This window comes from Dermacentor albipictus, unplaced genomic scaffold (assembly GCF_038994185.2).
Source record: "Dermacentor albipictus isolate Rhodes 1998 colony unplaced genomic scaffold, USDA_Dalb.pri_finalv2 scaffold_17, whole genome shotgun sequence".
Lineage (NCBI taxonomy): Eukaryota > Metazoa > Arthropoda > Arachnida > Ixodida > Ixodidae > Dermacentor > Dermacentor albipictus.
Window position 1 is genome coordinate 89,262 of NW_027225571.1, and position 23,893 is coordinate 113,154.

Here is a 23,893-nt window from a genome sequence, read left to right on the forward strand (position 1 = left end):
GTCCGCTTACAACAATGCCCCCATGCCGCATTATCGGTTATAGTGATGAAGTCTGGCTGCTGGTTGTTTGTGTCGAAAGATAATAGAATGCAAAACCCTTGAAAAGAAAAAAGAAAGAAATTCGAGCTGCTGCACCCTCGCCTGCTGTCCCAACGGCCGCTTCGTGTCCATACAGTAGAATCTGTTTTCCAGCCTTCATCGTATTGCCAGTCTTGCACACCTCTCTCCCATCACCTTCCACTCCTCCAAACACGAATGGGCTGTGCCCATAGTGCTATGCTAAGCCACTCTCTGAAACACAAATTGATTGCGCCATCTGCACTGACAGTGCTGCTCCTAGATTGCTTGGTGACCCCTCATTTTGTACAGTTCTGCTAACAAATGAAATAGCTTGTGCTCGTTTTTGTTATTTGCGTTGAAGTCGTTCTTAACCACGCTGTTTCTTTGCCTCGTTTGACTCGCCACCAAAGCAGAAGATGGATGATCCACCCACTGATCATCAACAATGCACAACATTGCTGGTGAAAAGAAAGCGCACTGCTATAGGTTTGGAAATGAAGTTAAGTGTCGTGAAGGACTACAAAGACCATTGAAAAATGTGATACTTGGTGAAGAAGTACAATCTGTCACAACTGACAGTTGACGATCATCTGCTCGATAGAGAAGTTCGACAAAGAAAACTGTTCTGTAGACAATGGGTGCAAGCATGTTCAACAAGGTTCCTATAAGGAGGTGGAAGAGGCCCTGTACAAGTGGTTTCTCGGTGCCCGTGCCATGAACTTGCCCATCACAGGGCCAAATCTGGCCACAAAGGCAAAGCAGTTTCATTGCTCATCAACGATTTGGACTTCCAGCCAGGTGGTGGCTGGTTACAGCACTTAAGAGATACAAGGCATTGTTTACAAAGCCATCACCGGCGAGGGCGCTTCGCTTGACATGGAGGCGAAGCAGAAATGGGTGGAGGAAATGCTGCCCCAAATCCTCGACAGCTACGTTGACGCCACATATATAATGGTGACAAAACAGGACTGTTCTTCCGCATGTTGCCATACAAGACGCATGCACTCAAAGGAGACACGTGTAAGGGTGGCAAAAACAGCAAAGCTGCGCCTCACTTTGTTTTTGTGTGCCAACATGGACAGGAGCGACAAGTGATAAGTAGATTTTTCATTGGGAAATTTAAAAATTTTCACTGCTCTGCGGTGCTGCCAGGATACCAGTATGCTACTGTCACAACTGCAAGGCATGAATGACGCGAGAACTTTTTCTTTTTCTTGAGTAGCTCTTAGAGTTTGGTCAATACAGTCGAACACGGATATATCGAACTCACATATATCGAATTATTGTCTGTATCGAACTCGTAAATTAACCCCTTGAAAATTCTGTGTTAAAGTATACACATTCGTACGTTTATATCGAACGATATTTTTACCCGCCATTGGATATATAGAACACCGCGCGATCTCGGCACTCGCTGCACCCGCGAGCTCCCCCCCACCCCCAAAAGGCTCGGAAAATATGAGAGCGAGAGGGAGGGAGGCTCGGACTGTACTCCCGCTGCGCACGCTCTCTGACTTGCGGAACTGCTTTTTTTTCTCTCTCTCTCTCCCAATGTCTCTCATCCTTCTCCCGCGTAGCCAGGAACGAAGGAGCCGGCGGCCTCCTCCTCTTGCCTTTTTTTTCTTGTTGCTTTTTCATGAGTTTTGCTCAGCCCACCACAGCTAGTGCCTTTCGTACGTGGCTGTCGCCCTCGGAGGTGGCCATCGCGAGCGCTTTGTTGGCGGAGGCTGCGCACGTGAATTCTTGTGTTTTGTGTGCGTTCTTGTGTTTCGTGTTCATTATTGTTTTGCGTGCGTCTCACGACACGTGTGACTGGATTGTGGTAAGCTGACGCGGAAGCAACTGCCGCAGCAAGCACAAGCAGCGTCAAGAAGCGCAAGAACCTGGACTTTGCGACAAAGCTGAAAGCCATTCAGCGTGTTGAGGCGGGCAAGAAAAGTGCGACGGTGGCAGACGACTTCGGGATTCCTCGGAGCACTCTAAGCACCATGTTAAAAAAACAAGGCAGACATAAAGTCGAAAGTGGCGGAGCAACGAACGTTGGGAGCTTGTCGTGTGCGCGCTCCTGCCCACGAGAAAGTTGAAAAGGCCCCTATGCGTGGTTTTTAGAGGTGCGGGCTAAGAACATTCCGGTGGATAGCCCAATGCTAATGGCTAAAGCTAAATGGTTTGCCGCGGCACACGGTGATGACAACTTCGCCGACAATACAGGGTGGCTGCAGAGGTTTAAGAACCGCCATAAGATTGTTGGCAAAACCATTTCTGGGGAAAGCGGAGCCGTCATCAGCCAGGATATCCAGCAGTGGATTTCGAAGGAATAGCCGGAAATTTGCGCGAAGTTTTCACCTGCGGAAATCTTCAACGCCGACGAGACCGGGTTGTTTTGGCAGATGCTGCCCAGCAAGACGCTCGACGTCCGGGGCAGCACGTGTCACGGGGGCAAGATGAGCAAAGTCCGCGTGAGCGTTCTGCTCGCTGCAAACATGGATGACTCTCAAAAGCTCCAGCCCTTTGTGATCGGCAAAGCAAGGGCACTGCGCTGCTTCAAAAACTGTAAGCAGCTCCCCGTTCGCTACGCCTTCAATAAGAAGGCGTGGATGACGCGTCAGCTGTTTACTGAATGGCTGCAAGCGTGGGACGCCGAACTGGGCAAGTCGGGGCGTCACGCTTGCCTCCTCGTCGATAACTGCTCGGCCCATCGCACTACCTTCGAGCTCGAAAACATCGCGCTCAAGTTTCTGCCGGCAAACACGACAGCAAAGTTGCAGCCACTCGACCAGGGCATCATTAAGTCGTTCAAAGTCGGCTACAGGAGGCAACTCATTGATAGGGTTTTGGTGAACCTCCGCATGGGCACTGAGCTTAAGGTTGACCTGCTGAGGGCCATTCAAATGATGACGGGCGCCTGGAGAGACGTGAAGCAGGATACCGTGGCCAACTGCTTCCGGAAGGCAGGCCTCGTGACGGCCAAACTTCCCGAAATCTGCGAAGACGGCGACGGCAACAACGAGTGCACGGACGACGTGTTTCGCGAGTTGTCGTCCCTTTTCCCCGCTGTCGTTCCAGCCGAAGTGTCTGCTGACGATTTTGTGAACGTTGACAGCAATGTTCAGGCTGTTGCGAGCCTCGCCGACGAGGACATTGTAGCTGCAGTCGCAGAGACCCAGGCCGACAGCTCGAATGGCGACGAAGATCGTCCGGACGAGGGGGTGGCTACACGCTCGTACTCCGCTGCTGAAGTGGCGGCCGCGTTCAGCTTGATTCGCCGTTGTTGAGGCGACATGGAAGGAACCGGGCTTTCGCACCTGAACAGCCTCGATAAGATCGAGGTTGGCGTCCTTAATTTCATTTGCAAGGCGAAGAAGCAGACCAACATAAGCGATTTTTTTTCACGCAAATAAAGCATTACGTTGCGTCGTGTGTGCGGAAATAGTTGTCATTCTTGAATGCGCCGATCGGTAGGTCATCGTCCACCACAGGTAGTCTCTGGGCCTGCATTTTTTTATATCGAATTTTTAATATATCGAATTAATTCGTGATCCCCTTCGAGTTCGATATATCCGTGTTCGACTGTATATCGAGCTATGTAAGAGGAAGGTGGCGCTCATCCTAAATACTTGTGTCCACCTCTCCATGCCTAAGCTTTCAAGCATGGAAGTTTTTCCTCTGCAGCTGAACACGATGGCAAGTTTGTAGCCCGTGGACGCTGGTGTGATTGCCAATTTTAAGGTCATGTATCATCGCCACGTCCTGAACAAGTTATTCTTGTGGATGAACATGGCCACACAGACAAGCAAGGAGCAACCAGACTTGAAGATCAATCTATTGATGGCTGTGCAGTTTATCTTTGGTGCGTGGTCTGAAGTAAGCTGTTCTACGGTGCGGAACTGCTTTAGGAAAGCGTGCTTTGTTCGAGGCAACAGTGACTTAAACTAAGCCTGCGAAGCTCCCACCGACGAAGTGATACCTGAACTTTGATCTGCAGTCGATGAGGATCCTTCAGGACTCGGAAGAGTTTCTACATGTGAACAACACATTAGAAACATCAGAACTTCTAACCGATGAAGCTATTGTTGTGAACGTGCTTGCATCAGATAGTGACGGCAGCGATGGTGCGGTAAGGCAGGCTGCCTCAGTGTTATCCTTGCAGAAGGTCCTGCAGATGATTCAGCCCCATTTGGGCTTTGTTTTTCTGAGGGACCTTCCACTGCACTACGCGGAGCACCTGGATGCTTTGGAGAAGGATATCGCCATGCTTCGTGCAAAGCAAGCAAGGCTGACGGACATGGGTTTTTCTCATGCAAGCCAATGAGAAGTACGTGTTGAGACGCTGGTGGTGATCTTGCCCCAGTGTTTCTCCTGGAGTTCTCAAGCTGAGAGGCTGCCACAGCTAGGTTCTTTCATTTTTTAAAAGTCCGCTTTTTGGACGACCAAAGTAATGCGTCGCAAATGAGCTCGCATGTCACTTGACACCTTGACCCCTCTTTGCAGTTGTTATAGCAGTGCCATTCTTGAATGCCGACAGCCATGGCTTATTACACGTGATTAGAGCGTGCAGGAAACATAGTTAAACAATTAAATGAGTCAACGCAATCAGCAGCCGGATGGAGGAAGGTGATTTTTTTTCATGCAACCAGGTTATAGCGATTATCGCGTTTATAACAATGGAATTTTCATGGCAATTCAATATTGTTATAAGTGGGTTCGACTCAACTTACAATGCAAGCTCTTCGTCCACTCCTAAATGCAGGCTGCCCCCTATCCAGACATGATGTACAGTCCACCACCATGCACCACTCCAGATGCCCGTGCCAACGATACCCCTCTGCCATATGGCCAGGAAGTTGCGATTGTGCAGCATCCACAGCAGCAACAGTTCGTCGCCTCCTACTTTCCAGTGCCCTTTGCTAATGGCGTATTCTCCTATGAGCCACCAGCACCCACTGTTAACCTGGCTGCTCAGCGCTCTAATGACCCCGAGGGCCGTGACTTACCGAGTGGTAAGTGCAATTCCTTTATCTATTCTCCAGAAGTCGTTGCCATGAATGGCTGTTTTTGCTGCACTCAGTACCGACCCTGTCTGCTTCCTTTCTGTGCCTAAGAACTCCTCGCACTCAACCTTGTGACCTGTGAGTGCTTTGCTCAAGGTGTGAAGCTGTTTCCTTAGGTGAGAAAGTGCAGCACACCCCACCGGCCCTTGTTTTACCTTGCCACTGTGCATGCAACAGTCTTTTAAAAAAAACAGCAATGAGGTGAGAGAAGTTGAGAAATACTAGAAACTGTTGACTGTTTATGATGTGTCGCCATTGAAGGTTGCACACCTCATCCTTCTTTTATGGATACCGTCAAGTTGCCTTCAGTTGCCAACAACTAAGCGCGGTTAATATTTCAACAACTTTGCTAAATTCCTCACCGCATTTATGTGCTCAACATGCAAAATTGCTTGTCAATTGATGTTTAGCAATCTCATGGGGGCCACAACCAATTCAGAGATCCAACACATTCTATTTTAGCATTGGTACTGCAAAATAATTTCACTAATTAGTTTTTAACAGCCAGTAAGAGCCAATGATATTATTCAATGCTTTAAAAAAAATTTTGAATGCCTAGTAAATAAAAAATAGTTATAGCATTTTGTAATACCGTAAAATTCCAAGCAAGCACCCCCCCTCCCCCCGACAAGCAAGTCGCAATTACCAGCAAAGTGTGTGTGGGGGCGGCTATCCTGGAACGGCACCAAAATTTAAGATCGGGACCACAAAATTTTCCCGCAAAAAAGAAATGCAGTGGGCATGGATTTAAAATTTTATTTAACATGAACTTTATTAAGCCAAACATTTGTTAGTGCTGTTCATCACTCTCAAAAACCATCGGAAGACTCCTCCAACTCGGTTGCAAAAATAAGTTTGCAGCATTTGGCTTGAAGTCCACGGTCAAACGTTTAGCACTAACGAGAGTTCTATGTTTTTATTTATTTATTTATACATACTGCAGCCCGCTAGGACTGTGACAGGAGTGAGTAGACATGCGAGTAAAACTAATTGATATTCAGAAACAGGAATATAGAAATAGAAAAATGTAAGGGAACTATACATCAGCAAAAGCATTTAAAAATTGAGAAATGGGTAACAAACGAACTTCGGCAGGTAACAAATTCCACTGTTCAATCATGCGGGGGAAAAAACTGTATTTGAAAGTGTTAGTGTGTGGATGGAGTGGTCTGATATTAGAAGCGTGATAAGCTCTGGTTGAAGTTGGGCAAACAGGCGTTAAAAGGGAGGGATCTGATAGGTGACAAAGAGAGTTCTTATAAGAATAGAAAATCTTCAGAGATTCTATGTGCCACCGTCTAAAAAGAATCTGGAGGTTTAATTCCGCAAGAGCAGTTGACGGTAAAAAGTCTCGGTCAAAACAACGGTAAACACAACAGATAGCCTTCCTCTGGACCGATTCAATACAATAAATTGTTTATATGGGCTCCATACAGAGGAAGCATATTCTAAAATTGGGCGAATCAGTGTTTTGTATGCTACTAATTTAGTGTCCCTCAGAGCAGCAAAGTCCGGCGGATGTAACTAAGTTTTTTTAACGCTTTACTACAGATGTAATCTATGTTTTGACCAAGACAAGGTAGGTGTAAAAATTACGCCTAAATATTTGTATTGAAAAACTCGTGTTAGTGGTACACCGTTGCATATATGATCAAAACATACGGGCATGTGTCTGTTAGTAAAAGACATAACAGTTTTAGCAAAATTGATGCTCATTCTCCAGGTAGCACACAAGCCACAAAATGAAACAAAGGCATCTTTAAGGCGCTGATGATCAGCAAGTGAGTCAACTGGGCTGTACATAACACAATCATCAGCACAGAGGCGTATTTTTGAAGTAACATGGTCTGGAAGGTCGTTAATAAACAATAAGAATAGTAGAGGGCCAAGTACGGATGCCTGTGGGACTCCTGAGGTGACGTCGACTACAGAAGAATCCGCAGAATCATAGCATACGAATTGGAAATGCAAAGAAAGGAAACTGGAAATCCAAGACACTAACTGAGGGTTGTTTAGAATATTATGGAGTTTCAAAAGCAATTCAGAGTGTAGTACCGTGTTGAAAGCTTTGCTAAAGTCAATGAAAATGGTGTCAGTCTGATTACCTAAGTCAATGTAATGGGAAAGGTCATGAGTGAACTCCGTAAGTTGGGTTACGGTACTGAAACCGCACCTGAAGCCGTGCTGAAAGCTGTTCAATAGGTTATTCTTTTCAAGGAACATTATTATATACTTATAGATTATGTGTTCTAGTATTTTACATGAGGTTGCAGTTAAATAAATAGGCCTACAGTTAGATGAAAGCTGTCTGTCACCAGATTTATATAAAGGTACTAGTACTTTAGCTCTTTTCGAGGAAGAAGGCACAACACCACTATTAAGGGACTTTTGACATATATTGAACAGTTATTTACCACAAATTTCAAATACAATACAATTTCAAATACTACAAAGTTACGATACAATTCAGGGTCAGCCGTAGTGCATGGCTACCGACGGCAGAGTGGAAACCGCAGCTTGGCCATGCTCGCATCACAGCTAGCGACACTGCAAATATCAACATGTTTTCTTCTTCGTGTGAAATTATTGTGAGGAGGGGGTAAAGCTGCAATAACTGTAACAAAACAATGCTGCTTGGGAGTGTCGTTGGTTCCTTCTGAAACACCATTTGCTTTAGATTCGAAGTGAGCCGGAAAAGGCTCACTTCGAATCTAACTAGGTCGCTTCGAGGGTGAGAATGCGATGTTCGAAAGATAAAATGTCACCTGAAACTCTTCAATTGGCCAATCGCAAACGAAGTGCTGCCGATCTTCTGATAATGGCGTAGTAACCGCTGATCCATTCCAACATTGCGTGGGGGCAGCGTATGGCACATGGTTATTGCCAACTCGGGTCGCATGGATGGGAATGCTTAAGCTGCATTGTTCCCATGGTTGAAGAACATAGATGGTGATTCTAAATAATTAAAACAGGTGTAATTCACGTGGTCTTACACAGACAATTGCACAAGAACGAGAGTGGTCTTACGTGGCATCTGAAATCGCACAAGTGCATACGCCATTGTATGCCCTGCATCATGCTGTTTATGCTGTAGAGACTGTATGCCTCCTCCCTGGAGGCGTGCCTTGAAAGCATGCGACTTTCGTTGTGACTTGCAAAATCTGTGCGCCCCGGTCACTTGCTCATCTTGAAGAGCTTGTCATTGTCGTGGTTGGGCTAAAGTGGGCCGTGCGCTGCCGTGCACCCAGTTTGGTCGTGCCTCCGTGCTCTGGTACTTCGTGTGCCTTCTTTTTACCACGACTGGGTTCGAAGAATTTTTGTAACTGTGTGATGCTTTAAAAAAATGTTCGTTATATTTGGAAGCAGTTACAGTAGGCAGGGTCGGAAAATCATAAATGCACTGAAATGTGGTCGTTATAACCGATAGATCATTATAAGTTTATTTGACTGTCCTTGGTCCTGCGATGCATGTGATTCTCCGGAATGTCACCAAGATTTAATGGGACTTGCGGCCGCTAGCTTAACATGCAAAATACTTATTGTTTAAATGGGTTTTCCGATCGAGCTGAAAGAAGTGTGTCGTAGTTGTTACTATGCACTCTCTCGCTCTCTCTCTATATTTGCATCATCCATGGTCGCCATCTTGTGGCGGCAATGGCAATGATACAAGCTAGGCTGGCTCTGACGGTAAACTGTTGTGAATGTGGCTCCAGTTTCATTAATCTCTAGTTTCATATTGGATTGCACTACTCAAGAGATTTTCAGACACTTTCTTGGGGGAAAAAAGTGCACATTAGAATCTGGTAAGTACTGTAATCATTTATTGTGAACTGCAATTTTCACTTTAATGTGTTCCTGAGGCAGGCCTAAAATAGGGGTCTTCGATGCATGCCCTGAAACCTAAGCTCCGCCGAGAAGGATGCTTCCGTAATTAGTGTCACCACTGTAGTCACTCTTTAGGTCAAGTTTGAATTATCTGCGAAGGGTAATTTTAGGATCGATAAAATGAAAAAGTTTAGTCCCATAAAAATTTATGGGCTCTAAGCCAAGACCTTCGGTCAGGATTGAATTAACCAAAATATCCAATTAACGGAAGTCTACTATCGCATGTAATCTATAGTAACATGTTTTTAGTTTTGTTGATCTTCTTTATCTGAGGCTTATTTTCAGGCAGCATGTGTGCTGCTCTGTTTTTTCAGCCCTATATATTTGCCGGTGTGAATACAATTGCTGCTGTTAGTCGGTGCCCTTAGGGTGCACCTTTCCTCTGTTCTATACAGTCTTGTGATGTTTTTCAACACCTAGTTAGCACATAGCCTGGTAAATGAAAAATAATTATAATTGTTGCTTCTATCTCTCTGGCTTTTCAGATTTGGCAACTCGGCGGTTCTTCTACAACATAGGCCGTGACGTACGTGGTTCTTGCCTTTCCCACTCAATAATCTCATTTGCTGCTGCTTGTTTTCGCTGGCTGTGCCCTGACCCAGACTAAATACAGTAGAACCTTGTTGATACGTCTTGGAAAAAAAAAAAAAACGCTAGAAAAATGTACTAATCGATAAAACGTACGTTCTGAAGTAACTAAAATTTTTGAGAGGCTCAACTGTATTTGACATCTGCGTAAGGCAAAACATTACGAATGAGGCACGAGACATGTATGCGCATCGAGCTGGTGGTGCTTCGGCGGCCTGAGGGACGTTTTGTTGTTTCCATATTGCGCATTTTTTAAAGACGGTGACAAGAAACCATAACAAAATCGAGCTGGTGGGTGGCACCTGATGCCGCCGAAGTGAAACAGGATGCTCACATCGTGCCGCCTGCATCGGGGAATCGTGGCGCGTTTAGATTATCACCTACTAAATGCATGCACTATGCCCCACATGCTGTAAAACAGATAGCTGAAGATGCCTATCTCAAGAGGTTTGACGGCAATAGTAGTGAATGCGGTGTGTGACAACACGGGAGGCGAGTTGCTGGTTCTGGAGTATGAAACTGAGTGTGTGCTAGCGTTTTTACATACATGAACTGGGAGGGCGAGTATTGCGGGGAAGCTGATGCGGCATGCGGGTACTGTTTTCAATCGCACAGGCCACACGCTTTTTCTTGTTTATATAGTATCTAGTGACCGGAAAATGTATATGATCACAGCCTGCAGCAGGGAATGGTAGCATGTCTGGGTTATTGTCTATTAAAAGCGGGCAGTACACTTCCATTGGCACAATGCGCTGTGAAGCAATAGGCGAAAATGCTTATTGCAATATGGTTAACAGTGATACATGTGTATGTGACGTGCGATGACCTCAGAGGTGAGTTGCTGTTACCAGGATAAGGAACTGAGTGCACGCCGGTGTTCTCACGTAAGACGGGCGGGCAGGTGTTGCAGTGAAGCTGCTGCAGCGGGCGGCTATATACTGTTCTTGATTGCACACACCTCACATATTTTCTTGTTTGCATGGGATCTAGCGGCTGGAAAACATATCACACAGTCGCAATTTGGTGATGTACTGAACGTTGGTGCCGATAAATCATGTTTTCAGGGACCGAATGTATCGGTGAAAAATAAGCGCAACTCTATTGGTCATGTTTTGTGTTTTCGATCGCATACGTTAGCACCGGGAAATCGTGCGTAGTGGGATCGTATCAACGAGATTCTACCGTACCAACCATGCAAATCCACTCTCCGTGCTGCTATCCTTGGCAACTTACAAATGATTAGCAGGGAGTCTACCAACTAGGAAATTAGCAGGAATTCTCAGGGAATTCGTGCTTCTATCACGGATAATTAGCTGTAATTTTATTGAAAGGGAATGAAAGTTGTGGTGATGCTGGTTCGAGTAACAGAGAGGAGTTGTAAGGAATCATCCTTGACGTCGTGCCGTCGGCTGGAGGAGTTGCTAGTGTACAGTCAATGACTGATTTTTCAGACACCCAAATTTTTTGCAGCAAAGTGCACATTTAATCAGTAAAAGACGTTACTTGATCCTTCATCAAACACTGGCTTTTCAAAAAATTTCAAAACCATAATACAGGAAACTGTGGGATGTTTGGCTAATCTGTACATAAATTGGTTCGCAGGTGACGCGATGAAAATGTGAATAAATCACTAGGGCAGGCAAATATTAAATATTTTGTAATATTCAGTCGAGTGTTATGCTATTCGATCTTCGCTTTGAATTGAATCAGTATTGGGAATTTTCTAATTACTTATAAGTAATGTATGTCAATTTAAAAACGTAATCGACAGTTTCGGTTTGGTGTGCAATTTAATTGGCATTGGCATAACTCATAGCCAAGACGAGCCAAAACGAAACCACCACTGGGCCACCTTGTTGCCAACCAGTTTTTCAATCGCCAAAGTGTTTCAGATTCTGTAGGGCACTTTCCTCAACTTTTCTAGCATCATTCGCTTGCACGATGATAGAAAATCTAGAAAATGGTGCCATTCAGGTTGTCCTCCCTAACTTCCCTAACTTCCCTCCCTAATTCTAACTTTACTTGGCAATGTCATTTCCTGGCAATCTAACTGCAACTTCAGTCACCTACACCTGGCTAAACACCTGGCATAAAAGCCAAGTGTCGGTGTCACCATGACGAGAATTTTCCAAAACCGTTGCGTTTCCAAACCGTTTGCCACCCCTTGAATGGCTCAGTGATGATCATGCCCGAGATACAAACACGGGATAGTGATATGATCATGATTGGGTGAGGTGTGTCTTCACTGCAGGAATCAAAGGGCAATGATGAAGGCAGGCATCGTCATCACGAGAAGAAGAAGAAATGTATTTAAATCATTTATACAAGGTAGTGACTCGATCAGTCTAGCGGTTCTGGTTAACACTGGGGCCAGGGCGATCTTCATAGGTCGGCGCACTCACTCATAAGTGCACTCACTCACACTCACTCGCACTAATTTCAAAGGCGTGAGTGCCAGTGAGTGTGAGCGGAGGTGAGTGTGAGTGAGTGCCAGTGAATGTGAGTGCAGGCAAGTGCGACTGAGTGCCAGTGAGTGTGAGCGGAAGTGAGTGCGAGTGTCAGTGAGTGTCAGTGAGTGTGAGTGGAGATGAGGGCGAGTGAGTGTCAGTGAGTGTGAGCGGAGGTGAGTACGAGAGAGTGTCAGTGAGTGTGAGCATAGGTGAGTGTGAGTGCAAGCGAGTGCCAGTGAATGTGGTTGGTTGGTTGGTTACAAACTTTATTTCTTCTATTTACAAGAGAGCTGTGAGCTGAGCCCTAAGGGCCCAGCCCTTACAAAGTCTAGGGGGCGGTCCCTAGTCCGGGACCCCCGTGGCTTCTGCAGCGGCTTTGGCTCGGGCCACCAGGGCACGTTGTTCCTGGAGGGTTGAGCAGCCGAGCAGGGTGGCCTCCCAGTCCTCTCGGGTAGGGTGGGGGTTTGGGGGGAAAGCAGGGTTGGAGGGGCATGCCCACACCATGTGGTATGTGTCCGCAAACACCTCCCCACAGTGCGGGCACTCGCCCGAAAATGCCGGGTTGAATTGTTTCAGCACCGCCGGGCACAGTACTGTATTTGTGTAGAGAAGGAGAAGCCAGCGCTCCTCCGTCTTATTGAGGCCTTTGCAAGGGGGGAAGTATCGGCCGTGATTAAGCTGACACAGCTGTACGATTTCTTTAAAGGTGACTGCCGGTTTGAATTCAGGGACCTCGTCGACGGGTGATAGAGGCGACGCCCAGAAATGAAGCGCGCAAGCTGTAGCGTCGGCTACTTCGTTCCCCTCTATTCCCTGATGAGCTGGGGCCCAAATAATGGAGCGCCGGGGTTGGAATCTCTGGTTCTCACATTTCTTAAGGATTTGGAAGGCACGATATGGAATTTGGCCTTGTTCTATATTGCGGCAAGCACCCCTCGAATCAGTGATGATGACCCGAGACGCTGGATCTGCGGCAGCAAGCGCGATGGCCACCTCCTCCGCGTAAGTAATATTGGGGGCCCGGAAAGTGAGACCATTAACGGGTGTGTTTTGATGGACGACTGCCGCCGTAAACCAACCCCCGTAGTGAGGGCCGGCAGCGTCCGCATAGAATACTCCCGGGCGATCGCCATATGTTCTGGTTATCCTTGTAGTGCGCGCTTGGCGGCGGCCCTCGTGAGTATCTCGTGTCACATTGTAAGGGAGAGGGTTTACCTGTAAGGTGAGACGCCATGCGTCTGGCAGTGAGACTCTGGGTTCCGTGTGGGCTATATATCGGATGTGCAAGCGGGACAAGAGGCGGCTTCCCGCTGGTGTTTTGCTCAACCGCAAGAATTGATTGTTAAGATGAGCCTCGCGTAGTTCCCCAAAACTATTCGTCATCCCCAATTCGAGGAGACGTTTGTTGGACGTAGTTATGGGAAGATCGAGGGCTCTCTTGTAGATTTTGCGTAAAATCGTCTCAAGGGCGTTTTCATCGCATTTGCGTAGGTGGAGATAGGGCGCCGAGTAGAGTATTCGGCTGGTTACGAATGCGTTCGCTAGCCGCAAAGCGTCTTTGCATCGCAAGCCCCCCTTTTTATTGGATACCCTGCGGATCATACGACCCACTTGGTCCCCCACCTTACGGAGCTTTTGAAGAGTGGTATCAACTTTGCGGTTCCTATGTATGCAAAGGCCCAAAACTCGTATCTCGTCGCGTTCCGGGATGGGGCCTGTACATAGGGATAGGTTGAGTTTAGTGGTGCACTTCGGGTTGGGTCGTAAATGCACAAATTCCGATTTGGTCGGGGAGCATTCCAGGCCGCATCGACCGGCATATTCGTCCACAATAGCCGCCGCATGCTGCAGGTTGGCCTCGATTGCTCCAACCGATCCGTGAGTAGCCCACAATGTGATGTCATCGGCGTACAGAGCATGCTGCACGCCTGGGACCTCACCCAGTAGGGCAGGGAGCTTCATCATGGCCAGATTGAAAAGGAGTGGTGAGAGTACCGCTCCCTGCGGGGTACCTCGTGTACCGAGCTGGTACGGGCCATGTTCCGTGTCTTGTATCCGGATAAAGGTTTGGCAGTCTGTGAGGAATTGTTTAATGTAGTTGAAGGTGTTGAATCCACAGTCTACCTGGGATAAGTGGGTTAGGATGATTTCGTGCGTGACGTTATCGAAGGCACCCTTTAGGTCTAGCGCAAGGACTACCTTACCGTCACTAGGGTGTTCGACTGGCTCGAGAATCTCCATATGAAGTTGTAGTAAGACATCCTGCGCGGACCTGTGTGGGCGGAAGCCGTACATGGTGTCTGCAAAGATGTGTTGGGTCTCTAGATGGGTGGACAATCTATCCCGTACCATACACTCCATCAGCTTTCCCACACAAGAGGTGAAGGAGATGGGCCGGAGATTGTCTGTGTTTATGGCTTTTCCTGGTTTAGGGATGAAGGTGACCAACGCCGTTTTCCAGTCAATGGGAAGAGGGGTGTCACCTTGCCAGATTGCATTAAAGTAAGTGAGGAGCTGCTCATAGGCTGCGTCGGGGAGGTTGGCTAGAAGCTTTACCGTTACCTTATCCCTGCCCGGAGCTGTTCCTCGTTTCATTTCGGCAAGTGCCGCTTTGAGGTCATGAAGCTGGAACGGTCGATCCAGCTCAGCGTTCTCAGAGCCTGCGTATGAGTACGCGTGACCTCGGGCATCCTGATGTGTGGAGAGATATTTCTCTTTGAGGGAGATAGCCAGTGCGGCTGTGTCTCCGTTAAAGTTGTGGATCGCTGTGTGAACGTGACTGAGTACTGTGAGTGGGAGCATGAACATGAGTGAGTCTGAGTGCAGCTGAGTGTGAATGTGAGTGAGTGGAAATGAGTGTGAACGTGGTGTTTGTGAGTGAGTGGAGGTGAGCGTGAACCTGAGTTATTGAGCGCGACTGAATGTGAGTGAGTGCTTGTGAGTTGAGGTGACTCTGAATATGAGTGTGAATGACGATATGAATATAAGTGCTTGTGAGTGTTAGTAGACGTGAGTATGAAGGTGCGTGAGTGAGCATGAGTAGACGTGAGTATTAACATGGGTGAGTATATCACAGCTAGCACACCAATTTTATATTTATTTATTTATTTATTTATTTATACAAGATACCACTAAAGGATTACATAGGGGGGGGGGGGGCACATATACAATGACAAAAAGAACACATGTGACACTATACTAACAAGTTAGAACTTCGTTATACAGTCATAACGCTATGTAACACTATACAAATTAATAACAGCTATACAACCTACAAACAAATGTATTGAAATAAACAACGAGAATCATTATAGAAGTATAAGGAATAAAACAAAAAAACCTAATGCACATATAGATAACAGTTTACACAAGGATTATGCTGTATAGTACAGGCAGAGAGTAGATTTAGAAATTTATCGTGATCCGTGGTGGTAGCAAACACATGGAGGCAAAGCGTTCCAGTCAGTTATAGTGTGCGGAATGAATGAATGTGCGTAGTTAAATGAACGACGTGACAAGCTCTTGACTGAAGGGATGGTTGCGTCTATCAAAAATAGCAGATGGCAAACAAAAAAAGTTGTTATGAAGAGTTGAGTGATGATAAAATTTGTGAAAAAGTGATAAACGTGCAATTTAACGGCGGGGAGATAGTTCTTGAAAGCCAGCACGTTTCTTCAATGCTGTGATGCTGGTATGACATGAATACCGTATTTACAGTCGCCGACAGGTTATTCAGACCTCACGGGGACTGCGGAAATGTCCGAATAAACCGGTGTCCAAAAAAGGAGATTAAGAAAAAAAAAAGAAATCCTTTATTTCCACGCACTTATTTGGGCTCAGCAGTAGGCTTGAAGAAATCGTGAATGTGCCCTTGCACGCTGTTCCGTTTATGCGCAATCAGATAAGCCTGAACCTCGGAGAGGGTCGTACGGTCACTATAGGCGGCTGAAAGCACAGTCACTGCTTGTACACGCTCCGCATGCGACGGCAGCATAGCACATGGTGCGTCATCGTCCGGTGGCGCAGCAGAAACCTGACGAATGATCTTGCTGTCGTCGAGTTCTGCGCATGTCAGTACAGCAGTATCAGCACCTGTGAAACTGTCAAATGAGACGGTGTCCGGAATTGCAATGCAACCACTGCGCAGGTCCGGGCAGAACATTTTCGGCGTCAGTAGGGAGCACATCGGAAGGCGACAAATCCTAGGCCTACCGGCACCCGCTTGCCAACATTCCCCAGCGCAGTCTGCACGGGCACTGTCGGCACCATTATACAATTGACACGATGTTTCCGTATGCTGCGTTGCATCACCGCAACCTCGACACAGCACACAAAGCAAACATCACCACGCCGGCACGTTGACACCAGTCGCACAAACGAAAAACGTGGTCTACTCGCAGCATCGTGCACGAAGAAAAAAACAAATCAACTGCTGGATTGTCTTGACATGGCGTAGTAAGCTGAAACCGGAACTGCTGTAGCTACGAGCCAGAAAGAAATGATGATGATGAGCGGGGATTTGCAGTAGCGCCACTTCGTGGGGCAGCAAGGAGGCTCCGTTCAAAACAAAAGTGGCGTTCAGCAAGTCGAACCGTGTACCGGTCAGAGTCGGTGCATGGTGCTCTCGATTGAGTTGGCTCAAGGAGTGTCCGAAAAGTCAGACGAGAGTTTGCAAGGTGTCCGAACTTTCGGCAGTTGTTATACATTATAGTCTATGGGAGAATGGCGGTGCCGCGAAGCAGACTGAATAATCGAGCATGTCCGAATTTTTGGAGTCCGAAAAATCAGTCGGCGACTGTACTCGCCTAATGATTGCACTCACGTAATGATCACACCTCTGATTTTTGTGCTCAAATTAAATTTTTTGCTTCTTTCCTGTGTAATGATCGCCCCCCGAACTTGTCGTAGCGATATGTCGTGTGCCAAGTCTAGCTAATGAGGATCGCCTATACCATCTGTCGAATGCTGTCAAATGCTACGCGAACGACTCTTAAAGACATACCAAGTGGTCTGCACGCACCAAACATTCTTAAGCAGATGCCCAATTTCATTCCTTTCATCACTTTCCGCACTGCCATGAAAAAAAAAAAAAAAGCTGCAACCCAACTTGCCTTGGCTTTATTACTTGTAGGCTTCATAATAATTTTGGCCAACAACAAAAAAGGCGCCTTTCGATTCTTCTCGTCTGCATTCGTGAGCACGCAACAAATCGCGAGCGGCAACTATAGTGGCCACGTTTACACTAATACATTAAAGTGTACCCTATTCATATGCCGACGCTTGTAACACAGCTAAGATATTCGCCCACCCTTAGCAGAAACGTGCCATATTAGGATAGTAGTGAAGACAAATGCCGCAGTTTCCACAGCATGCCCGCCATGTGTTTCTATGTCACTGGCAGCTACACGCGCCCATCTCTGTTTTCGTCCTCTCAAAGTGGACATGGCAATGGTGTTGTCGCAAACTTGCCGATATTAATGATATTATTCATTATTGATACGGCAGAAACTGTTTCAATGCGCGTAATGTACTCACAAGAAGAACAAAAATGGTGTTCGGCTTGCTCCGCCAGCCGCCATATTTGTTTTGGTGTCCCGCACTGTTACAGTGGCAGCCACCTGTTGTTGACCTGCTGTCATCCCGCAGCAAACGTGGGATGAAAAAAGAAATATTTTTGCAGGAAATTTAACGCGCGTAATGATCGCACCCCTGAATTTGCATAAATTTTTTTTTAACAAAAAAGTGCGATCATTATGCGAGTAAATACAGTAATCGGAGTAGATGAAATGAACTGCACGGCTCTGTAGTGATTCAATGCTATTTATTAAATATGCTTGAGGGGGGTCCCAAATAGCCGAAGCACATTCGATTTTAGGTCGGATTAGAGTGGTATAAGCACGTGATCGGAGGTGGGAAGGGGCATGCTTTAAGCTATGTTTTAAAAGACCTAATGACCGATTAACGGATGCAACAGTAAGGTTAATATGATGGTTCCATGTTAAGTCGGAATGGATGTGAACACCGAGGTACTTGTGGTTACCAACTCAACTGGATTATTATTTAAGGTATATGCAGTTTTAATTCGAGACTTACAGTTAGTGAAAGACAGATTTTGTTTTAGAAGGGTTAGGTTAAAAGGGTCCCCAGGTGACTGCGGGCGGTTAACCGTAAACTAGGGTGTGCATTAAGTTCGTCTATGCATCTACTAGACAGAATGGGTTAATCTCACGCTTAGGTTAAAAGTACCGAGCCTGAGCGGCTGACGCTGCGCAGTTGGCATTATGGAGGTCGCATGCAACATCAGTACTTCGCGGATACACTGCAACATGCGACTTGCATTGAGCCACATAAAAGGACCCCACGGGCTTGGCCACAACAAATTTCAAGTATGCTGATCCACAAGACTGAGCAAGAGTCTGTAAATAAATGTTCCATACTGTGGGTCAAACCGGTAGTGTTGTGAAAAAATGTTGAACTTGTGTTTTTAGCATGAAAATATCAGCAAACATCACTGAAAATGAACTTAGTCTTCTATACAAGTAAGCTGGCCCCTTCCCTCTTTTAATTTTTCACTTGTAGAGCTTGTGTTGAGGGTTTATGCAAAAACCACAACTATTACCTTCAAACCAAATAATTGGTACTTGTATAAGCCTAATTATAGTAAATGCTGCCGAACTTTTCTTCAATAGAATATGTACTGCTATTCGAAATACAGTCGGCGTCCGATTTTTCGAGCTCCCTAAGTCTGAAAAATCGGTCAGTTGGAAAATATGAATGCATGCTTTCTAGGGCCCAAATCACCACAAGCACATCCAAAATAGCTCTGGAGGTCTGCTAGGAAACTTGTTAGGCGTATTGGTGCTCATACTGTGACAGGAGATGGCGAGTACATGCATTTGTAATTAAGGAATACTGCATAGTGTCGCAACAATGGCACCTTTTCACTCCTCGTATGCTTCACAGCAATACCTCAGGTGTGCTCCACCGTGTAACACTGCCATATTGTGGCGAAGCTAACTTTTGGGGACTGGCATTATGCAATGCAACATGCTTTCCATGCTTCGAAGCCATCGGCAAGGATTACAGAGGCAGAGTCCGTAGTATTGCAAATTGTTTCTATGAAAAACATGGCACCGAATTGCTGGAAGCTTGGTAGGGGATGTTGCCGCAGCTAGGCCTAGTGTTGCTGCAGTGGTGGCTATGGCTGCCAGAGGATCGGCATGCAAGAGGCTCAAGGCATGCTCAAGGTTGCGAGATAATCAGAATGATGGCAGTGGTGGCTTCAATTAATGCCGTTTCATACTTGAGATCACAGCAAGTCCAGAAAACCGGATGGGGAAGGATTTTTGCGGCCCAAACTTATACATTCTTATACATAGATTCTATGGGGTTTGCGGCAGTGCCGCGGAGGCATAAAAATGATCGGGCATGTCCGAAAAGTCAGTCGTTGACTGTATATGATTCAAAATTATTGAACTCGATTATTATTCACTTCAAATTCGGACCTAAAGTTTATGATTCGCCCATCCCTAGAAATCACTGGCAGAACTGCCCCGAATTGTTTGTGAAAATTACATGCTAAGTTAGGAAAATTACGTTTTTTAATTGAATAAAAACTGCACAAGGAAAGTAACGTAAAGTAACAGATTGGGTAGGGGGGGGAGGGCTCTTGTTTAGTTGTTCACTTCTCTGAGTGAAATTAGGTGTATTTTACAGCAAAAAATTTGTATTACTGTGAATTTTCGTTAATGTGACCCAGACAGGATCGACAAAATTTATCGAACTAAATAGAGGCAGAAGAAACTCCAAAACACTCTGCTGATTATTTTGGAAATATTTGCCACAATTTAACGTGTTCCTGAATTGAACACACAGCCACCTTTTATGGGTTTAGAGTAGAAAACTAACGTAAGAATGACATTTATTTATTCACAGTACCTTGCAAGCTCCTTATGAGAGCATAGTATAAGGGGGGCTTTACTGGGTAATTATATCATTTGGTGACAAATGCTTAAGAAGAAGAGTGATGAATGTGTGTGGTAAAAAGCAATGTGACAGGGAAAATATAAGGCATCATAGTATGCCAAAAATAAGTAACAATGTGCACTAAACTGTACAAAACTATGCTTATTATAATCGCAGTGCCCATGGTCAAGCGAGAATGCAGATAGATCGATTGAAACTAGTTATGCAACACTTAAAATTAAATTAGGTAAGCAAAAAGAAAAAAAAAAGCACTGATACAGTCATGAACGGGATGGTGGGCCATGCCTGTACTAACCTCTTCAACAGTTCATCCTACAGTGGGCACAAATCTCTAGAGCGCCAAAAGCATGTGACATCAGGTTTACATTTAAAATAAATAATTTTGCTATTGAGCTTTCGAATTGAAAGCCTAAAAGAGCCACATTGTCGTCATCATTGTCACCATGTTTAAAAAATTTGCCACCATCTTGTAATGACAATGGCGATGAGGGTTGGCAGTGGCTAATGCCATGAAGACAGTTTCTATTTCATATCCAGTTGAAAGGTGGAGTAAATTTCATGACCAGTTCTCTCTGAAAAAATTAATGTGTTAGAATCGGGGCGGAAATGCTAATCATTGATTGTGAGCTGCTGTTTTCATTTCCTAATGGAAGACATGCTGTAAATTGGTATTTTCGGAGAGAGGTACTGTGTCTTCAGTGCATTTACTGTCCTCTAGTGCCATCAAGACAGATGCAGCAGCCATTGGGCAATGATTGGGGCCATGCACTAAAGGGACCGTGAAATGATTTCAACGATTTTGTACAAACATACTGAGTCATAGAATAGGTCTTTCTGATCATTAATTGACGCATCTAAGTGCTCCACGTAAAGCGTGTAATTTATAATAAGGTTTTAAAAATGTACATCGCTGCCGATCGCAGCACACTGTCAGCAGAATTTTGAGCCACCCCTACCCATATGACGGTAAATCACCCAATTGAGGTCAGTAGAGCGACCTATCCGATTGCCTGCCTAGGGCACGTCATTGATAATTTTTCCTCCTTTATGATGAACAAATGATCGTAATAGTTGGAATGTTAGTTAATTTGTTTCTATAAAGAAGAAAGTAACAGAAAGAGAATGCACAAGAATAATTTCTCGCTACACTTGAGCACTTCCGGCACACAGCAAGCATCTTCTGCTTGTGTTACAACATGCTCCATTTTGACGAGAGCTTCGCAGTCAGAGTCGGTCTCGGTCTTTTCGCGAGCACTATGATTCGACTTTGGTGCGTTGTGGACTGCAAACGTAGCGACTGGTAATATGTCAAGCTGCGACATTGTGTCCCTCTGCAAGGCAGCAGACAAGTGGATTGGCTGCAGCACATCGGACTGCCGCTATCCGATCGGCGCCAGGATTTGCGCGTTTGTGGCCGTCACTTTACACGGGAAGATTACTAACGTAATAGTATTTCGCGAGTTCGGTATTGGGGTAAACGCAAGCGCAAGGAGACATGGCCTGGCCAATTGACTGTGTCGTTTCACGGGATGAGCAGAAGCGCAAACGTGAATGGTCTGCACGGTGCAGCGACCTGGTGGCACAGAGCTCAACTACACACAGTAGCAGTAACAAAATGTATTCTTCTTTGCTGCTGGTGTTAATTTTTTGTAGGAGTGTAATCGTTAACATGTTGTTTTTGTAAATGTTTTACATTTGGTTAGAGCAATATTAGCTCTTTGTTTGGCTGGTTAGGCTCTGCGCCAATGGGTGACTGGACCGTGGAGACCGATCAGGCAGCTCACGTGTGCCTACGCAAAAGTTCCTTGATCAGCTTGAGTTTATGCCTCCACCGTTCCGTCGAAACGCCCAGCTCGCCTGTGGTTACCGGAATACCAGACACGTTCGGCGCTGCGACAGAATGCTCAGAACGCACGCTGCTTCGATACCTCTCGCTTAGGGTCGACTGCCAAGCAGCTGTCAGAGAGTTTGGAGAGGCCTCACATGCTCGCTCCTAGAAAACTGGATATCGACGACACGACGTGCCATCATGATGCAGAGCCTTTGAAGGCAGAGCTTAGCCCTGATCACTCGGCAAACAAGTTGAGGAGAAAATGCATGGCTATGGAGGAGGGTAACTTGTAATCATCCCTAGCTCTCTTAATATGAGATGTTTCACAGAAATTGTGGTGCGAATGATTAACTTTAGCTGTACCCTACGCATCTACAAAATTTGTCCAAACTGTTTCAGGGGCCCTTTAATTGAAGGTCGCCATTGCGGTCACCACTTAGGTCTTGTGCACACACGATGACCAACCAAGTTTACTTTATGTGGCAAGGGCTAATTTTGCAATAGAAAGAATATTCTGGCCCATAGGTGCTCGCCGGAACTGTCAGTTGGAATCAGATTAGCTGAAAAAATTCATTAAATAGAGCCGAATTGAAGAAAGTCTACGGTATTTGCATACTCCTAATTGTTATGCAAACATAAATACAATCTTCATAAGTGTAGCAAGCTTTTGCCTCTTTTGTGGTGCATTGGCGACACCAGCAGCTTGTGTAATGAGTATAGGTGCGTAAATATTAAAATTTTCAAATACAGATTGAATGCAAATACTTAGCTTTGAATATTAAATAATGATATGCACATGCATTTATTAGCAAGTTGGATTAACTAGTTATGTTGGAACTTTGCAATTACATCGTCAGTGTTAAAAAACTAGACTAGTAATCCGTTATACTAAAACATGGTATATTTGGCTCAGGTTATAAAATTTAGTAATTACCATTGGCTGTCCTCCCCAGCATGTGCCTTAATTATGCCACATCAAATGCCCGTAAACTCTGAGGCATTTGACCCTGTGCCAGTCATCACTCATCGCATTTGCTGTCAAGCACTAAGCTCAGAATGGGAAGTGGCGCTGCAAAAAAAAAAAAAAGAAAGAAAGAAAGAAAAGAAGAAAAAACAAGAAGGAAAAGAAAGAAAGAAAGAAAAATAAATGTCCGCCTGTGCCGCCCGGAAACCATTGCTACTGAGATGCTGGCTTTACCGCGTAGTTCAGATGTTCAGTGGTTAAGTGTGCTTTACAAGTGGAATTTCACTAAAGCCACAAGATCACCCCAATATTCCTAGATTAGATAGAAACAAATGTCAAGAACCATGTTCGCTCCCACTCAGCCAGCAATATATTTGATTTGATTCGAATATTCGTATGAAACCTAATATTTGAGAATTTCTAAATATCTATTTTTCAAATCGGAATATGTATATTAAAGATATAGTATTTGATAATATTTGAACTTTTAGAATATTTGTGCACTCCTAGTAACGAGTGAGAGCCCATAAAGATGGTGTTGAGAGATGCCAGCATGTCACCAGCATTTGCACTTCTTTTTCTCTCTTTTATGTGCAGTACTTTTGGACATTCGGCACCACTCTGCAACCATTTGTGTTCCAATCAACACAGGGCTACAATAGCAACTTCAACATGACCCATGTACCATATGCGGTTGACTCCAGCATGGTCATGCCTGATGTCAGATGCAGTACATCAGGCTCTGCAGCAAGCACAAACAGCTTCACTGGAGGTCTGGATGGTATTTATCATTCTTATTTATTGAAGTATATTGCATTCACTTGCTTAACATGGGCACCAACATTTTCACATCTCAAAGTAACATGTTGGCATAATTATAAAGCACATTCTGGTGCCATATACAGCAACTGTGGCTCATCACTTAAGAGGAAGCTTTAGCTCGGGCCCAACTCCGACGCGGCCTATTCAAATACATGTAAAAACGTAAAAACGTTTTTATGAAATAACCCCTGGACCGATTTTGATGAAATTTGTTGCATTTGAGAGAGTAAGATAAATTTTAGTGACTGTTGGAAGC

The 23,893-nt window shown here is 45.4% G+C and overlaps 1 protein-coding gene across 1 annotated transcript in view; it reads left to right on the forward strand.

The window, feature by feature from the left end:
* The window catches only part of LOC139052070 (uncharacterized), a 117,985-nt gene that overhangs the window by 83,970 nt on the left and 10,122 nt on the right, over nucleotides 1-23,893 (forward strand). The window contains exons 13-15 of the mRNA XM_070529139.1: nucleotides 4,811-5,060; nucleotides 9,482-9,522; nucleotides 23,413-23,596. Coding sequence (XP_070385240.1) covers nucleotides 4,811-5,060; nucleotides 9,482-9,522; nucleotides 23,413-23,596 — 475 coding nt within the window. The remainder of the gene's footprint in view (nucleotides 1-4,810; nucleotides 5,061-9,481; nucleotides 9,523-23,412; nucleotides 23,597-23,893) is intronic.